This window comes from Larus michahellis, chromosome 17, assembly GCF_964199755.1.
Source record: "Larus michahellis chromosome 17, bLarMic1.1, whole genome shotgun sequence".
Lineage (NCBI taxonomy): Eukaryota > Metazoa > Chordata > Aves > Charadriiformes > Laridae > Larus > Larus michahellis.
Genome location: NC_133912.1, coordinates 4,787,351 through 4,807,979, shown reverse-complemented (window position 1 = coordinate 4,807,979; position 20,629 = coordinate 4,787,351). Strand labels below are relative to the sequence as shown.

General features: G+C 39.3%; 1 protein-coding gene across 1 annotated transcript; it reads left to right on the top strand.

Moving 5' to 3' along the window:
- The first annotated feature begins 193 nt into the window (after nt 1-193).
- JHY (junctional cadherin complex regulator) lies at nt 194-19,694 on the top strand. Its single transcript, XM_074561093.1, has 10 exons — nt 194-287; nt 701-786; nt 1,316-1,736; nt 4,533-5,031; nt 9,004-9,114; nt 11,699-12,321; nt 13,162-13,447; nt 15,423-15,503; nt 16,774-16,899; nt 19,299-19,694. Exons 3-10 carry the CDS (start codon nt 1,348-1,350, stop codon nt 19,500-19,502), a joined length of 2,319 nt encoding a protein of 772 aa, XP_074417194.1. The 5' UTR covers nt 194-287; nt 701-786; nt 1,316-1,347; the 3' UTR covers nt 19,503-19,694.
- Nucleotides 19,695-20,629: the final 935 nt, after the last annotated feature.

The window sequence follows — 20,629 nt, the reverse complement described above, 5'->3', positions numbered from 1 at the left end:
TCATTATTTCCCAAAATGCTGAAAACGGGTTTTGAATGGGAAATAAATAAACGCCCCTCAAGTGACGGCTAGGAATAACCTCATTTTTAGGTGGAAAGTGGCTTCGCCCCGCAGCCCCTCGCCAGCCCGGCCGCTACCACCCTCCGCGCGCGGGGGGGAGAAGACGCGCTCCCCCCGCCGCCCTCGCGTCGGTGGGTGCGGCGCGGCGTCCGCCGGCGCAGCCATGGCGACGGGTCGGGCGGCGGGGCTGGGGACCGGGCCTCGGGGCAGAGCGGAGACCTGCGAGGGTGAGGGGGTTTGGGGTGAGAGGGCCCGCGGTGAGGGGACCTGGGGTGAAGGGAGCTGGGGGCGAGGCGAGGCCTCTGGGGAGTCGCTTCTGAGGGGGGCTGAAGGTCTGCTTTCAGGCCGGGGAGAGGCTCCTGGGCAGGGGTTACGGGCACGGCTTCGCTGCCTCGCGGAGGGGCAGTTTCCAGAGAAGGCTCCCTTGCCAGCGCCAGGCTTTCCTCTCCTGGCCGCAGGGTGTGCGCCCATCAGCGATAGGACACCGGCGGCCGCCGAGGGGTAAAAGGCCTCCTGGGGGGTACACTTGTGTGTGACAAGCAGTGCTGACCCTGAAAAATTAGAAGTTATATTTTGCATTCCCATATCTTAACAGTCACCCGTGTACTTAAAGTGCAACTCACCACGTTCCTTTAAACAGATCGGTCACACTGTATGCACTGGAACTGACTCCTGCATTTCTTCACAAAACACTGCCTTTTTCCTTCCTCCCAGACACTTTACCTTGTAAGTATCTGGTGGTGCAAATTACTTAGGAACGCTTAAATGCAATCACATTAAAAGAAACTGTCTGTCTAATCTAAGAAGTGTTTGGTTCTTTTCACTGTGTTCTTCCCTGTCACACAGACTTTCTTACTGGTAGCTTACATGTCAAAATGGAGTAAAGTTGAATAAAGAGAACATACAAAATTTCTCTTACCTCTTAGATGTTAGCAGATAAAATTTTGTTGCTTTGACTTAGCTTCATTTTCTTTTTTCATAAGCTGTTTATACATGATTAGCTTTGTTACCACTAATAGTTTAAGGTAGATTTCATAGCACTAAGTTATGCATTTATTGTATAGGGACCTTGACACTAACTGCTTACAGGAAAATCAGTGTAATGGATGAGAGTAAAGAATTGTTTTAACTGTAGAAGATCAAATTCTGCGCCCAAGCCAATGATACTACCCACAGTTCCAGCTTTTAACAAATATAATCATTATCGTAGAGTGAACAACCTTTATGTGTTTACTCTCATGTTTTCCAAATACAGGACTGGTGTGTAACATCAGTGCAAAACATGGAATGAATTCTTCAGGTACGAAGTATATTTCAGTTTCTTCTCCACACACTTGCAACATGAGTAAAAAACATTTTCCCAGAAGCGTACCCATGCAATCAGATTTTCGTCCTGCAAACTGGAAAAGGCCATCAGTAAACGAAAGGGGCTTTGCCTCGAGTCCACATGACTCCCAAGAGTCTGATTCTGAAAGCCTTGTTCAGGAGAGACAGTATCAGTTAGAACTCCAGCAGCGGATTCGTGAAAACGAAGAGCTGGTAGGACTGTATTCTGATGAGTTGGAGAATGACAGCTTAGAAGAAGACAGCTTGGAGGAGGGGAGTTTAAAAGAACAAGAAGGAGCTGACACAAATCGATATACAAAAGGAATACAGAAGAATGATGCTACTGGAAGGTAAGGCATAGGATTTTAGTAGATAAGTAGAATAGTTCTGACACTTTAAAACCTATGCTCCTCAGAATATACATTACGTATTCAAGACCAATTTACATTGCCAAAATGCTATTAGGAGCACCTACAGACTTAGTTACCCACAGAAATGCACTATTTCATCTTACCCACATTCATAATTATTATACCCATTTTGCCAACATAGCCTTAACTGTTCATTATGTTGGCTGAAACACCAGTTGTAGGAGGGGTAAGATGGAAAAGAAAACATCCCTCACAGACCTGTATAGGCTCCCCACATACTGTCTCTACACACTTGCATACCGAGGCGAGTGCTACATGCCTATTTAATTACCTTTAAGAGAGGCAGGCAAGAAGGCAGGAAGTGGTGAACAGATACATGCTAACCCCTCTCTTAAGCATTACCGGGTTAGCTAGTGGGGGAGCATTTAACTGCAGTTTCTTCTGGAAAAGACCTATTAAATACAGATCCCCTCTTATTTCTGTTTACTTGATCCAGAACTGCAGTCAGTGGAAGGAGTCCTGTGTCTAATGGGCTGTGGACCCCACACTACAATATCTAGCAGTACGTGCTGGCTGCCGTCTCAAATAGGCAACCATTGCCATGAAATTGTCAGACCTTCAGATGGTGCAGCAGTTCTCAGATCATGGGCTGGAGGGCTTCTGGAGCTGGGCTGTGGGAAAGGACCAGAGAGAAAACAAGGACCAGTACCAGCACATCCTCTTTTCGTTCCTTATTGAAAGACCTGTGCTGAGCAACCCAGGCCACTACCCGTAAGAAAACTTATAGGCAAAAATTGATCGATTGAATAAATGCAGTTTGGTTCTTAAATCTAAAATTAAAATTTTCAGGGTTACCATCACCTTTAAACATTCTTTAGAAAGCGTTAACTTGGTACATAACATAAAATTTAATTTGCTGTCAGATGCATAAAAGGTTTAACACTGTATAAATTGGGAATAATTCTCAAGTTTAAAGGGATTAAATTAAACCTGAAGTAATAATAATGTGCAGTTTCAATTTAATTGTCTACTTAAAATAAAATGGCAAACAAATGAAGGCTAAATGATTAATAGCATGCTTTTATTCACCTCCTCAACAGGCAAAATGGCCAGTTATTGAATATTTTATTGTGAGTGCAAATGATGTTAATTGTACTAGAAACATGCTCTAATTTTTAGTAATTTTTTTGACTGAATACTGTGCTGAATGTGAGGCTCTTCATTAAATGGAAATTTGATTTTATTTTGTTTGAACTTAGCCTAGTAAGTACTCAAATACAGTCCATTAACCGGAGCAAATATCACAGCATATACATATGAAACCCCCTCTCTACATCCATTACTAACCTCGGAATTTGAAGAGGAAACGCTGCATCTGTTGTCTACATACAACACTTTTGTTGATGAGTACAGAGTCCATCTAACCTTTATATCAAGTTGGGGGGAGGAATAAAAGGTGCACTTTTTGTCTGCAGATGATTAGAGATGAAGGAGCTCTTCACACTCATTTTGTTCCCGTGCGGTGACCTGGCCTGCATAATACAATTGAGCTCCTGTGCACACATTTCAGCACAATAGAACTCTTTGGCATTATACTCTGTAATTTGAATCATTGCAATTATATCACATATTTCTGTACTCATTTCAAAATATGATCACCTATTTCTGTTTACCTGTGGTGTATGACAACTAGGAATAATAATGTTTTCACCGATATAAACCATCTAATCTCTAGTATACAGGATACCACGGCACCAATGCTTACCTGAAACAAAAAGCATTGCTAGAGAAACAGGTTATTTTATTACTAGGACCCACTTGAAATAGAGGCATGTAACTAATTTAGAAAGGATGAATAAATGATTTCTGGAAATGTTAATATAATTAACTATGCCACAGTTTGGAGAATCCAGCAGATCAGTACATTTCTTTTAATTGGGGCTGAAGAGTCAACCAGGTTTCAGTGCCATAAATGTCACTTTGAAAGGCTCACCATTTGTCAGTGTCCAAGAAACGAGGACTATACTGCAGGTCCAGCTAAGAAAAAACAATCTTAAAAGCTTTTTTTCTCCCATGCTCCTTACTCCTGCCACTGCCCGCACGTCTCCTGAAAGCCAGTTTGTATGTATTTGGCTCCTGCAGTTCGTTTTCCTCCTGCTGGATCAGACCATCAATCATAAACAGAATCAATTGTGGTATTTTTAAGGCAGACCATGTTTGTTTGCTTTATGCCAAATGTAGTTTTGAGCAACGCTTTGGACACTTGTTAAAAAAAAAGCTAAACCCACAAACATTTCTGATTTGTGTTTTTCTACACTTATCTCAATTACAGCCTGTTTTTTAATGAGAAGTTAATGAGAGTCTTTTACAGAGAGTTTTTTATTGAAACATCATGATGTTTCAAAGGAATGAGGAGAGAGAATAAAAATACAGAGCTGTAAGCTGTTCTTGCTTAGATAGTCAGTTCTACTGACATGTGAGAGAGGGATTTTATCAGAAATATCACTTTTCTTTCACACAGCAGAGTCTCTGAAGAATAAGCAACACGTACTGTCTTTTGTAGGCTACATCATTTTAAAGGAAACTGGTTTTATGAAAAAATATTTGATAAAACTGTTCTGATCCCGATCCCACAAATGGCCATGCTGTTGTATGCACTTAAATAATTCACTTGACCGTATCTGCAGGACATTTGTTGGCTTAAGTTGCACACTGCAAAAATATAGAATTTATACAATTTACACATAAATAATTTTGTGTTCCTTTTTTAAATAGGAAGCAACAGTCTGTGGACAAATATTTCAGCCTAAGGTACAATCCTAATTGGAAGAACACAAAAGAGGTAGCAGAATTTTCTGAGGCAGAAAAAGCATGTCAAGGTGCTGGAGGAACCAGCATGGACTTTTCACAAGATTCATTTTACCTCCATTCCAATGGCTCCCCTGAAGGAAAGAATCAACAGGAGGCAAAATCACAAGATTCATTCTCAGAGTTTGGTACAGAGTTACTAAGCTTTCATGAACCAAATGCCGTGGTCAGTAATGAACCTTTTAGGCTAAATACCAAAGGGAAGGAATCTGCAGATGGCTGTCCTTTCAAAGATAGTCCCAGTACATATGGCAGTGCTTTTTCTCTTCAGACTCAAAAAGATCGACCACAAAGAGCAAAAAAAGACTTTGTGGAAAAAAATAAACGGACCTTAGGATTGTGTTCAGAGAAGACAAATTCCTACCTTCAATTACACAATAAAAAGCAAGAAGTTCTTCAAGAGCAGGTAGGTAATTTTTACATGTTTTCTAATGGTAAAACTGAGGACTGTCTAGTGTTAAAATGGAATAGCTGCATGATCAGGTTTGCAGGGGAGCTAAGTAGATTTACAATCTATTATGCAACTGATAACTTACGATTTCCAATGTGAATCTTGTTCACGCTTTATGGAATAATTGACAAGTCCTCAGTTACTCACAACCCCAGTGACGGCCTTGTTACAAGCCTAGTTAAACTATGTTTATTCTTGTCCATGAAGCATGTCTGCATGGTCACAGAGGTGATCTCTTACTAGGTTTTAATCTTGATGCTAAAGAAATGCTGACTTCTTTCCTATGGGATCTGCATTGCACCTTAATCAGTGGTTCTATTTTTGCAGCCTCTGATTTTTCTCTGCTTGGCCAACATGAGTTTTGCTCTATGCAGCAATGTTTCTCATAGCAAGAACACTCGCAATTTTTTAACTGCAGTAGGAAACCTCGATGCCACCTTTGGCTTAGAAGGCTGTTTTTCCACCTGCATTGATCATAATAAAAAAGTATATGTGAAGTTACAATTGAGTTTGAGAACCAGAAAACACATTGGGGTCACACTGTTTCAAGGGCCATCCACACTTTTGCTTACCACTGTCATTTAGGGACACACATGTGGAAATATCCAAGAAATATGTGGCAGATTTGGGTGGTCAGACAATGCTTTCCCCCTGCTTGCTTTCTCAGCCAGACCAAACCGTATATTTGAAATCAGTTAGCAGATACTAGTCATGTACAGTACTTGGATTTGAAGGGCCTAGCGTTCCTTTGATTGACTGCGAAATGTCAGACAACTTGTATTAAGGATTAAGTGGAAATGTAATTACAGTTCCTAATGAACGATTATACATGAGTTTGTTGCTTCTACTTGCTACTTATTATGCGGGAAGGTGAGAGTCATTGATCACTTCGCGAGTTGTAGCATAGAAAATTCTTAACTTGCAAAACTACAGAGACTTTCTGCTTCAAGTGACACATTTTCCAAGGCTAATGAACAGTTGACACAACACTAGAGGGCATCTGCTGACTATGTTACAAAGAGCGAAACGGTGGACAAGCTTTTTTCTAGCAGAGCTATTAAGAGCACTTGTTTTTTTCAGTTATAATTTGGTTGATGGTAAAAATAATTAGTGTAGATTGATGCTAATTAAAGCTGTGTTGATATGATTATGTTTACTATTTGGGGAATTCTGAAAATCTTTCATATGTAAGTATTGGAGCCAGGGATCAGGACTTCATTGTGTAGACACTATTTAGAGATATAGAATATAAAAAAAATATCTGTTAAAATCAGGGCAATGTTCTAAGATTACCTTGCTGAAGTAGCCGTGGGGACTGCAGGGCTGTGACATAGCAGGAGCCAGACAGCATGTGTATAGAAAGGTGTGGGGTTTTCCTTGACAAGTTGATACAGACGCAACAGCATCACCACCTACTGTCAGCTAGCTTTGTATTTGCTGCAGGTAGGCATAGGAAGAATTACTTACCTCTCTTGCTCTTAGTTGAGACAACCGTTGGTCCATCTTGTTGGAGGGGGAGAAAGAAGGCCTGACGGAAGCATCTTGTTGACCAGAGCTGGCCTGCGAGACAACTTTGGTCACCTCACCTGGAAGACTGTAGCAAAAGTGCAAAACCACCAAGTATGCAAAGAAGCAAACAAGCCATTTGTCTCCTGCTGGAGCAATCAAACATGTTCTGAATACCGTGACTGGATTATTTTTAGCTTTGCAGAATTTTGAAGCTGGTTTTATTATGACCACTGTTGGCTGTCAGGTACTGTGGTAGTGAAATAATGTTTACATTGAAGTAAGTAATTTGCATGCAGCTTTTTTCAACTGACATAGGTAAAATATTTGCAGCCTCATTATTGCAAGATTTACAGCTTTTATCTCTGTGCATACAGACAGCAGTCTGTATGTACCAAAACATACCATAAATGTGTGTTGATCTGTATATTTACTAATTTATATAGCATTTTATAAAGCATCAAATTCTTTGCAGTGTTGCCTGATTCTTTAAGAACCTGATGATGAGTTTCTTTGAGAGAGAGAAAGAGAGAGTAGTAGTGGTCCAATCTAGCTCAGCTGTACTCAATATGAGTTGCTTTCCTACCTACAAGCCCCTTACTTCAAAGCAAGGAACATAATGTACAATTTTTTAATGGCTCTAGACCAAGGCACTCAGACTCTCTGTGCACTGCGCCTTGCCTCAGTGTAAACACCTAATCAAGATTGCCTGCGCTTCAACAATAGCAGCCAAATGCAATTCGAGAACCACAAGCCTTTGAAGTCCTCACTGCAAAGGCCGGTTTTCTAGTCTGGGATAATGACATGCCATGATTGCTGTCTTTGTTGTATCTTTTCAGTAGAGAAGCAATTATGGGCCTCAATTTAACAGAATAGGCATTACACAGCTTATGATGCTCAAAATGCAATTTCATTTGATCATTTTCTCAATTTGATTGGTATTAATAGAATAGTTCACAAAAAATGCTGGCAGAGGTTGTGTCCTGTTCCTCTTTCAAAGAGATAATGTAGAAGTATGCTTTACCTGCCCAGTAAACTATCAATACAGTGAGTCAGTTGGTTCCACCAAAAACGTCTTACTGACTGCAAAGCTGTATCTATCTACAGTTCAGGAAACCTATGCGGTAACTTTTAATTTGTGAACTTTTCTATTTACAACTAATAGAATCTGCATCGCCGTTTGGAGCAATGAGATCACCTGAAAACTCAGCAACAGACCCTACCTACCTTTTCCTAGTTGTTCGAACCTCTCACCCCCAAAGATGAGCAGCTCAGCTCCCCAGAAGGATTTAACACTTCCTTCACACTGATTTCACCATTATGATTTTCAGTGAATAATTCAGTGAATAATTCTCTTGGTCACAGATACGCAAGCTCTCCTGTGTTAGCCAGTGTCACTCTGCAGTGTTCTTCACTTCTACCACCTTCTACTTCTACAGTCCAGCATGTAGTTAGCTGTAGTCTCTTTATGATGAGCCTAACTGCACATTTAATTGAGTCTACACAATGAAGTCCTGATCCCTGTCTCCAGTACTTACATATGAAAGATTTTCAGAATTCCCAGTGCCTAACTGCACATTTAATTGAGGTCACACCTGATATAGTACTTAGCAGAATAAGCTGGGACAACACAAGTATAAATAAAAAAGCATTGTTTTTTGTCAAGTTTTATAGATAGGGAAAAAAAAAGTTTCACGCTTTCAAGAAAAAGTTCATTATTGCCATATTTATGAGGGTATCTCTTGGCTTCAAAATCTGTAGTGCCAGCAGCCACCCTCAAAAAATTGCTTAAATTTGATTTCCAGCCATCGTGCTACCACGTGACTGTGGCCACGTGAAGGTGTTGTTCTTGTTTGTGGGCTTGCTATTTTGCACAAGCTGTTTGATTTTGTTGCCAGGCTATCTGTATTAAATGTTTTATTTCTGCAGCTACTCCTCGTACTTTTCTACCAACATTACTGTGTTTTGCCATCTTTTTCCACATCACTCTAATGTTCAAGACTTTGCTATGATGTGTGTCATCCATCAGTATCTTGGTACACTGGCTGATTGTGTGGACAATGATGATTGTCTAGTTGCTTTTCTGTTATTAGGTACATCCACTGGCTCTCATATAAATGGAGAAGCCCGGACATTTGAGAGTTACAAGTAGGTTTCTGTGCTGCATACTTCCTACAATTTTCTTTTCCTCTCTTCTTTTCAAAAGTAGAAGGAATACTCCCCACTACCACACTGCTGTTGAGTTTTTGTTTCCTTTTTCATTTTCTCTTTTAGCTGTTCATTTTCTTGTTATCTATTGTATGATGACTAACCTTATCATTTTAGCTTTAATAAGAGGCAAACTATTTCTCATTCTTTCCCCAAGACTTTTAAATCCTTTCATCTGGTTGGGCTGGGGCCATAAAGATTCTTGGTTTTTAGGTTGCAGATCCCACAACCGTTGATGAGGAACCAGTTCAGAGTGTCCTACCGCTCCAGACTGTGAAAATGGAACCTGAAGACAAATGGTACCTGAAATCACAGCAGCTCAAGGTTGCTTTTTGATAGAACATGATAATTGAAATATATATATAAAAGCATTGAAGTTTGAATATTTAAAGCTGTAATCTCATTACTTTTAAAGTACCAATTACTGACAATAAATCCTTAGATATATACCAGTAGATTACCACAAAAATTTAATGCATGTGCTGCTTTATATACTCAATTATTTTAAATCAAAATAGATCCCGAATTCTAAGAAATTCTGAGCTCAAAGAATCTTATCTATTTAGGACATTATTCAGTTGGTAATAATGTAAAAATGCAAGCTAGTACATGATCATGTTTGATGGATCATGAGGATTCTGCGCTAGAACTTAACTACTGTTGCATTACTTGTCCCATAAAAGCCCCATGAACTTCAAGGCGTTACCAGAAAACAGAAAATGTTACAAGTAGAAAAGGTTGCACTGACCTCCTCCATACACATAAGTCTATAGATCTGTTTTATGCTGGCCTTTCAAACCGATGGATAGTCTTTGGAGCAATAAAAGAGACCAGGTTATCCTCACTGATGAGAAACCAAGAACTTGAGAACCAGAACTTGAGGCCAACTGGAATTATTATGGGCAAATCTAGTTAATATTTTTGTATTACAAGTATTTGAAGTAATTCAGGCCGAAGGTTTAAATTCCCCACTGTTCACTTAAAACTGGAAGCTGCACTTCTGTAAAGGACCAACAAGATTTTACGCTGCTGTTCATTGTGAGAGATGTGCTTTATATATGGGATTGCAGAATGAAGGAGGTATTTTACAGGGCTACTCATTCCGTATAAATGGGGAAACATTGGCCTGGTCCCAGTTTGGCAGCAGTTCGTGCTTTCCACCAGTGGCACAGTATGCCAGAACATTAATCGTTACAGCAGAGGTCGAGCTAACAAATCATCATCTTGGCACCAGGAGTCAGGATTCCCCAGTGCTAAAGCTTTCGCCAAAACATTCTGCTCTGTATGTGGATTTAATACGTACCATTAAGTAGTTATTCTGAGTGCATATGCTATGTAGTGATTGCAAGTGTTGCTAACAAAAGAACCCTAGAGAGACAGGAGGATGAAATGGAGGATTTTAGCGCTGACGGAGATTAAATGGACTGAGAATGGATTTGTATATTCCCTAGAAGGAAAGCCATGTTTTTATGTCTTTCCTCAAAATAGGCAACGCCTGATGCTGTAATTGGAAAGTGATAAATCTTAAATAAACTCCAGATTTAGAGTATGTTAGTGTAGCTCAAGACAGTAGTCCTGGTGTGCTTAAATTCTTAAATTGTTTCTTATAATTTGGATAACGTTTCACAGGATACAGGGCAGGGAGGAGTACTTGCTTTAGAAATGAAATCATTTGATTCATTGACATCAGTCTGTTTCTACTGTGGACCAGTCTAATAGTGTGTACGTAGCCATCTTTTCCTGAAATTTAGTACAGTTTACTTTCATGAGAGGATAAAAACCAAGAACTGATTTGATTTTTGAAACATTTTCCATAGATGGTTGACAATGAGCTACCACTTGCCTACAGGATTAGAAACAAGACATCCTGTGCATTTAAGGGCACCTATTTTTTGCACCTCATTCAGATAAAACTCCCTCATTCCATATTTAACACAGCATCATTTCTTAGATATGGTCTGCATCTGTAAAGAACCATTTTTATATTGTTCTGCTTCAGAATTTGTCTCTGGCCATTAAGCAAAATTTTGATGCAGTATTATGCATGTCTTTGCAGCACCTGAATAGCATGTGTGCTTCTGTTCTTGGCTAGGGGTTCCTACATATTTTAATTTTGGATTAAGTCTAGCCAGGCCACCAGCTGGTCTAGCCACAAGCATAATTTCCTGAGTCAGGATTAGACTCTGTGGAGAGCAGGTCGGAGTGATTTTGATGGCTCTAATCAAACTTGTGCAAACTGGCCTAACTCATTATCAGAATGTTAAAGACCTGTTATCATAGTTGTGAAGGACCAATACCATACTTAATTCTCTTTAAGGGCCCTTTTACAAGACATGTTTTGTTAATTCAAACCCAAAGCCTTACAAATGCCACAAAGAAACGTTGTTCTCCATATCATACTAGACTTCAGGACACAGATGCTTTTCCTTTTACACTTCACTCTCTGATGAGAACTCACTTTTAAAACTAATTTCCATTGCAGTACTCATTCAGATGTCTAAAACATTGCTATAAACCTTTTCTAGTTGTGAGTGTACATTAAACAGGGATGGCTGGCTCCATACTTCCCTGATTTTTAAAGAGAGAAATGATTACACACTCCAGCCTGTTCAGTCCCGTTCAAGGCACCACATCAACACATGTTCAAAGTTCAGTACATGTTCAGAACTCAGCTTCACTGTAACCTGCACAGCTATTTAAGGGCTAAAATAAGAATGTTGTCCTGAATTAGAATCCCAGAACATGATGTAATCTGGTCAGAACATCAGTTAATCAGTTAATTTGTAGAATTCTAAGAAATAGCTACACGAAAGGCATTGTGACAGGCAAACTTGTATGTTGTTGATCTTAATGAACATATGAGATAGCAACCACTGAAATTCACCCCACTTTTGATAACTTGTTTCAGGATCACCAAAATAAGTTCTCGCAGAGAAATAAAATAAAATCCAACCAGAGTATCAAGGGGAGACCTTTCCCAAAGAATGATAGCCGACAACCACCAGGGAGACCAGCAGAATCAAAGTCTTGGCACCACAGGCACCACCAAATACCAAAATGTCAGACTGCTGCCATGCAGGCAGTGGAGCAAGACAGCAGCAGCGCACAGCAGAAACGGCTGTATCAAGGTCCTTCTGTTGACCCTGACACTAACACAGCAGCAAATTCAGACACTTGCTTAAATAATTTCCCAAATTCAAGACATTTTGTTAATCAGGATTTTACCACATCTTCGTGTCCTTTTCATCCAACATTATGTAAATTTAACCCAGCAGGGGTTATATCTCCAGCATATACCAGCCAGGAGAACAAGAAATATCAGCATGATTCTCCAAATGGACTTCCACATGACCAGCAACATTTGTACAACTGGGCCACTGTGCAGCATTTGGCAAGAGATTATAGTACCAATGGTCAAGCACATCCAAATCAGAGGAATATTTCATCTACTTTTAATGCCAATTTTCAAGAATTGATGAATGATCAAATATCACTTCAGGATTGCAAAAGACGCATTTATGCGGATAAAAGGTATCAGAACTATGCTATCAGTAGTTTATGATAAGGATATACATGTTGAAACAGTATTATTATAATGCTGTGATGCCTGGAAAAAACAGAAATGAACAAGAAAATGTTTTAAAGTCCGAAGTATAAAATTCTTTTGCTACAAACCCGCCACTATTGATTACTACTAACTTAAGATTCATTGTAACCATTGATTTTTAAAAATGGCATTGGAAAAGGACAGTTCTGTACTCCAGGCTGTCTTGTACATCAAATTTTCCCCAACTGAACGTTTCCTTCTGAAAGGCTAGAAGGTGAAGTTTAAAAAGTAGATAGCAAAGAACCCTGTGCATAAGTCTGCTGCTAGCTGCATGGAGTTATAGCAAAACTTGCCCTGCAGGGTGAATATCCAGAGTCAATCAAGTAGCAATTCTGGCTCGCTACACATGGGACAGGACATGGAAATCCGTAGTTATATAGAATGTCACCTGCTTCAATAAAAATTAAAGTTTTATTTCACATAGACAATTAATTCTTTCACCTTGAGAAAAAAAAAAAGGTCAGCAGGCCTGATCCAAAGCCTGTTTTCATTTGGCTTAAGCAGGCTTTAAAGGCAGTTTTCATTGGCTTAAGCTAGCTTTGCATCAGGGTGAAAGTTTCCCTGTCTGTAATTTTTCGATTTATTTAAACAGTTTCCATACAATTGGGTGCGACCAAAGTCAGTCATTGTGAAACACCCGTCTTTCCATGTGCATGTTCCCAGTATATTCTGTGAGCAGGGATCATTCCATGTACAGATTGCTTGTTGAGCTATCTGCTATGTACAAATAAAGATTCTTTTTTTTCCCCTCCTTCTTTTTTGAGGCCTTCTCAATCTTCTCTTCACCATTCACCACCAGCCCCTTGTACAACCTCCCAATTTACACAGGCAATGGAGCAACATCACCAAGAAATCACTCGTTTGACAGGAGCTCACTTAGCTGACAGGCACTTGTTCAGCCTACTTCCAGCTATAATCCCACTGGTAGAAAGTGGTTCAGAGGTAGATGCAGAGAGCGGTGACAGAAATCAAGTGAAAATATGCCGAAGCAACTCAGAAGGTTATCTCATGCAAATGGAAAAGCAAAACCAGCCTAAAGTCAGCAAGAAGGTAAGCATATCGATGTGGGTTGGATGGTTTTACATTTTTTGCATTTCTAATTCACCCTCTGATTAATATTTTTTTTCTTAATAATCCAGAGATCTTCACCCAAAAAAAAAAAAGGAATGGGGACTGAGGAATATGTCATTGTTACAGAGAGCACACTGACACACATTGACTTGCTCAGAACATTAAAAACTAAGGAACAAAGGTGGAAACAGACACTAAAATAATTTTGGTCTGAAGAGCAAGGCAGATCACCACCACCTCTCCCTATGTCACTTTCAGTCTTGATTAGCTCTAAGAACACACAGAGCAGTGTTTGTCTTTTAAGTTATCCAGTGATAAAATGATTTAGAATAAAGCTATTTGTATAAAGCAGCAGGTAGCCAGGCCTCAGATCTGAGCAAACCATTATCCTGGTCATGCTCATTTACTATCCAACTCAAATCTCTTGGTTTCCAAGGCAATCAAACTGAACAACAACAAACTTAGAGGATTTGTAAAGCTAACAGCATAAACATTGGTACAAGTCTCCTGATGATCCAGTTTTGGTCCTTATTAAAACTTGGTTCTTTTTGTCTTTTCTGCGTGTCCAGTTTCATACTGTATGAACAGTTAACACAGTAACTGTGTTACACTATGTAACCAGTTAACACAGATGCAGTGGAACAGCATAGAGATATCCCTGTGTGTCCCTGACAAATTAAATGTTTAAGAAGTTAGCTCCAAGTCTCAGGGCAGACAAACTAAGCTGGAATAATTACTCATGTGTTTCATCTAGGAGGCAGTGTGTGTATTGCTGCTTGAATGCCTCTAAGAAGAATTAGCTGGATTATGATAGTAACTGAAGGGCAGATTTCCTTTTCCCTTTCTGCTCCTCTGAGTTCAAACCGTTGTTGCTGTCCTGTATTTTCAGTAGCTTTCTCACACTTCATATATGAGGAGCGCCACAAAGAATAAGACTGTTTATGTCTCACAGAAAAATCCCCCTTTTCCTAACAAATAAATGCAGTCATGCTCATCACGTGAAGTGAGAAAACCCTGATTTTGTTGTAGATAGATAAATGATTAACTCTTCAGAGTACCTTAAATTAAAATATAAATGTAAATATTTCACAAAAAAGTAGGAATAACTGACACAAAGAAATATCAAGTAGAAAATTCAGTGCATAGAATTAGTGTCTTTGTAGTTGAGTTTAACTTGAACATGTCCTGTGAAGACATGCATATTTTATTTACGTATAGAAATTTCTTGGTGTTTCTGCATTACTCTGTGATTGAAATTACTATGTGATTGAAATTACTATAGCGCTGTTCATAATGAGCTTCCACTGACAAGTTTTCAAAACATAGTCCACCTGTAAAAATTAATCTAGTGTTCTTGAAAGAGATTAAAAAGATTCTGGAAGTTTTGGGGTCTGTAGTAATGTCATGAAATACTAAAGTGGCATCACCCATCACTCATCTTCTCTCTTCCCTATGCACTTGTAAAGCTTTTGCTGTGCGGCAAGGCATGTGTTTTTCAACTGTCTGTGAACAACTGTCCATTGCAGTTTTGAGAACAAAGAAAGGTTACGATTACTAACAACATTGGCCTATTTTTTTTACCACCAAAATCAGGTACTTTTATCTGCTTCTCTTAAAACAGTTTCTTTGGAGTTTCATTCTAATAACAGTCAAGTGGGTCACTTTAAGCTGTTTAAAAATAAAGCTCACAAAAGATCATTTTTGACTGAGAAAGTACTGCTTTGTGATTTGGATGATTGGCAATTATCTGCTTAGATTCAAAGGAAATACAGCGTAATTTGACTTCTGCAATTAGCTCAGTCTTTTTGGTCACTTACAGTCCTTGAAATGAGACATGCCGGAGGTAAGACTGAGACCACAAGTTGCATCCTGCTCTTACCTTGGGTGTCCACTACAAGACTGCTTTACGTGAAGTCATATAAAGGAAAATCTGTCACTGCTGTTTGTTTTCCAGCCATGTAGCTCAAAAGCCTACATAAATCTGAACATAAAGCTTGGAGGCCTTGGACCTGACTATGAAGCAATCAAAGAGAAAGTAAGTGTTTCCTATTACATGATCTGCTTTTCAGTTGTGTGAAGCAAACTTAGGCAGGGGAGAATGGCAAAGAAATCGCTGCTGAGAAGCAACTCATATTTGGTACTTTGTGTCCTTGACTCTAGGTCTAGCTTGAGAGCCTGAGAGGAGATTCAAATTGAAGGAAAAGCAGCTGTATCATGGATGATTTTAACCCTCTACTTTTGTAGTTCCAGAAAAAAGTAGTTCACAGACTTCAACAGGGCTAATTGCACATCAGTAAAGTATACACTTATGTGACTGAGTTGCAGTGTCATTCCCAATGCAGTTTACCTTACCTTCAAAGTGGAAGTAAAAGAAGTTGTCCAAACACAGGAGGAAAATAGCTGGATGCACATTACCCTGTTGAAATGCAGACGGATTGTTCAGAACAAGTATCTGAACAATTGCTATCGTTTGACCTGTTCTTTGCTGATAACGAGGGTCTGGTAGCAGCTGTATACCTGAGGTGCTGCAGACTCCATCCTGCATGCTTTGAGACCCTGTTAATCTGACAACAGGTGCCTTATATGGCATTCTTTATAGAAACATGGTAGGACAGAAGGGACCAAAAATGATAAAGCGATCATCCCTTTGGAGTCTTTGAGAAGCCCCTGTATTTTCTTCCTCCTTGCCGTAAATGAAACACATTAGAGATCTGAAATTGGAATGGACAGAGTGGTGCATAGTCCAGGACTCTGTGTGTTTTTAACACCATCTTAACGCTTCTGGAACCTGGCATGCCGCTGGGGTATCATTGCATTGAAAAGAAATAATTGACATTGGCTGATAGCAGGGGCAAGTAGAGCATGCTGCTGAATTTGAGCATAATGAATTGCTGGAAATACAAAGACACAGAATATCAGTTAAGTAAATGAAGCGTGTCATTCAGGGTTTTAACAGTAAGTACGGAGTTTTTAAAAGTCATTGCCAAAGCTGACAGGAATTAGCATAGACATTTTAAAATTGAACAGATATATTGAAACATTCAGAATAAAGATGCATCTGTCGCATTTCTGTTGAGCTCTGTCCTCAATACGGTCCAAGAGAAAGCTCTTAAAAAAGAAGAGTGACTAAAAAAAGCTGTGCCATTTATCAGGATTTCCTGTTGTGTTCTGTTGAGGAATGATCAATAGCATAGCCAGGTTAAACAGCAACAGAGGTGTAAATGGAAGACTCCAGTGGAAAAAGTGTTTCATTGATGGATCCACTGAGTCATTTAATTAACCATACACTTTTTTCCTTTTGTCAGAAAGAGAAGTTAAAACAACAAAAGGAATATGCAAAGCAAATTCAGGAACACAATATGAAAAACATTGTTTCGGTTCAGAGGTTACCCAGAAAACCCCAGGTCATATCTTCAGTGTCAAGACAGAAGGTAAGAATGGAGTCCCTTTAACATGCATGCAGGGAGGGATTCTGGACTTTGCGCAAAGAAAAAGAAAAGCATAAATTTAACTCACAGTAGGCTAAAATAGTCTCTCCATTTTGATTTTCCTTTTAACAACTCTAAGGACTTCTACTCTCATGTGATCCTGACAAGTGCTCATCTGTGCATCTATTCTGTTATGGCTTTACATGTATGTATACCAAGAGTTGCTGATTTCTTTGCCTACAGCAGTCTTCAGTCCATGCACCTGCCTTGCTCTTCGTAAGAGTGTACCAAGCAGAAACTGAGCAGTACTCCACCCAAACTACCAGCACTCAACTTGGCTTAACCAGCTAGTGATATTTTCCTGGGGAAAGGGTGGGAATAAAGGAGAGTGGGACCCCCATAGGAACATACCCAGTGCGCCATATGTTCTGCTTCACATCAGCAGTAGAGGCCACACTACTGCAGAGTGCGCTCTTCTGATGGACCACAGATATCCTCTTGTTAGTCTATTATCCACCCGCCTGTCGGTCTCACTCACAAACTCTTTTCACTTCAGTTGTGTAGCTACAGTAATTGGTCTTATTTTTCAAGCCCATACAACATCACTTTAGCCTTCACTGGCCTTCAAAAATAGCCCAAATGAGCAACAACTGACTACGACAGTGGTATACACAAACAAACAAAGGGAGCACCTTTTCCCTGTTGCAGGAGGTAATAAAGCTCTAGAAATATCATATATTTTATCCAATCAGTTCTATAGGAACTCATCTGCCTGGTGCCAAAAGCGCACAAACAGGTATTTCTCCAAGATGACAAATGAGAATTAAATGCGCCAGGAAAAAAAGTTTTAGAGTTTAATATGAATTGAATCCCTCAGTTACTTGCATTTATTTCCAAACCTCACATAAACCACAAAAAGGTGAAAGTGCATTCTTTGGATTTCAAAAGGGTTTTGGATTCCTTCAGAAGACTTCCCAGACACTCTTTCACCAAGAATGTGAGATAATGCAACTTCAACTTGAGACCTAACAGGTGTTTACAAATACATGCAACTGAAACACAGACACCAAATAATGTCCCAGGTTAAACCAGGGCTCTCTCAGTTTCAGGGTTTCTGTAATACTGTTTCCATCCCCTCTGCAAGACAGCCTTCCAGGTTCCATACATCATTCCATACTATTTGACAGTCTTACAGCTATCTGCTTTACATTCCTCTTTCAGCATGACCCTGCTCAGCTTCAGTGAGACATGTCAGAACTAGAACAACAGCTTGAGTACTCCCGTTTTGCTTTTTAATTTTGATAGTTAAGCCTATCAGGCAGGAGAACCTAAGCCCGATTAAACAGAACTTACACACTTCTTGTTTGCATAGTGTGGTCTTTACTTCTCACACTCACACATGCAAGTTTACCTACATACTGCTACAGAAAAACGTATTTGGAAAAGCGCATGATAACAGGGAACAATCAGCCAGTGTGGGAAGTACAGTTCTTCAAGGTATGCTGTCCCTGTCAGTATTCCATTCCTGCCCACCTTTCCCGCTGCTTAATGCTATATTTGTTCAGCTTATACTCATTCAGAGTGTCTGAAGTAGAAAAGAATTGGAATGGGGGTTCATTTCATGCTGGTGTTCATATTCTCAATAGAGCATGTGTGAGTGCTGCACAGACTGGATGTTACTGGTAAAGAAATTTCCAGTCACAAAAGAATATGCATGGTTATAAAAGAGCTCTGGGATCTCTGTGAGAGGCAAGTCTTTGTTTTACTCTGAAACAGTTAAATGTTGGCATGTCTAATACCATCCTCACTTGTTCGGAAATCTTTTCTTGTACAGAACTGTGTTAGCTTTGAAATTAACCGAAAAAGAATTTGGCAAGGGATTATATTAAATCAGGTTCCAGAGAATTTAAAACAAATACATAGACTTCATTTCAAAACTTGTTAGAACATTTTAGGACATTCAGTATGTCAATTCATTAGAATTTGTTAATGGAGCACTCAGTTTCCATCTTTATCATATTAACCTGCAGAACTCCCTGGTATAAGGTATGACTGACAAGAGCTTAATGAGACTGGGAAGAAAAAAAAAGAATGTTTATAAACTTAATAGACTTGTGTTGCTTTTTGTTATTAAAAGAAAAAACACCGCTTCAGTATTTAAGGTGGCCTCCAGTGGTAAGTGTCAGAAAGCAAATCTCCTTGAGTGAGTTATTTTGCCCACTGCGGAGGTTTCTTGCAGTAGCTGTTGAAGCGTCTAGTATTGAACACTGCCAGAAACAAGATCAGGAATTAGAAGAACTAATAATTTGACTCAACATAGAAACACCTGAATTTTCTTGGAAATATCGGTCAAGTTTTCTCTTAGTCAGTTACCTCAGTTACCTCAGTTTTCGTATTTTTAGGCGCTGGAATATGCTAGGAAGATTCCCAGACCGAAGACCTTCACGGCAAGACCATCAGATGAAGAGGCAAAAGAGGAAAGAATTCTGCCACAGACTTTAAATGGAGACAGTTTGCCTCAAATCGCATCCTTGGAAACTTTGCAAAATAGACACGAGAGGGAGAAACAAGTTGTAGCTGCTTTCAGAACCTTTCATATCTTATAAGTATTCGGAAATTTTTAGGGATATCTTCAAGGCAAAAATGTCTGAACTGTTTGATTATGAGCTATCACCATCACATACTGATCTACCATTCCATTGAAATATAAAGTGGCTTAAGTTCAATCATTGTTAAATATTAGAATCACTTCTACTATACCTAATTTTAAAAAATATAACCAGTTGCATTTAAATGTGGTCATCACTGTTGTTATTTTTCTTTGAAATCAACTGATGTAGCAGTTGCATCTTTCAGACTAATCAGCCGTTGGGTTGTCACAACTGGATCATTTTTAGACGTGTCAGACATGTGGGCACATCCACAAAACATTAAAAATAAACATCAGTTTCATTTGATGATCTCAGTACCAGCAATGTTCCTCTTTTTGAAGTGCAGAGGAGACTTTGGCAGACTCTCCAGAAATAAAGCCAGAAATAATCCATTGCTGGTAAGAAAGAGAACAAAAAAATGTGCACCAAACATAGCAGTTGGTAATGATAAAATACTAATTATTCAAATGTTACTCTGTTATCTGTTAGTGAATAGTTGTCAGATCAAGACCTAAATTTTGAAGCTTTGTCTGGGACAAGAAAATTCAAAACAAGTACTGGCTGATCATGCAGACAATCTGTTATTAGCCAGAAGCAGTTGGAAAATATATTGGGTAACTAAGGATAATTGAGAGCTACATATTTGAGAGGAAACAGCTTTTAACAGATTAAATCTATAAAAATAGTAACAAACGGATGGGTTTCTTACAATGGTTCTGTTTCTTTAACTTAGTAAATTATGAATTAAGTCCACATATGAAATGTGATTAGAACACACAGCAAGGGAATTTTGAAAAAAACACACTAAAATATCTTAGAAAATAGGCTGGTTAAAAGGAAAAAAGCCCCAACAACCTTGTGATTACGTATAATTGCTTTATCCAATTTATTAGGTCCCCTTTTCTGTGGGAGGATAGAATTAGTCTTTGGGCCAAAAAAAGGGTTCGAGTCTCCTTGAAGGAGGCTAACAATGGAAAGGTAAGGTAAGGTCCTCCTGAAGGTTGGTTAGTTGCCAAAATACACCCTGCAGGGTCTCCAGTCAGGCTCCCAACCTAATACGGGAAAAACTGACCATCATACCG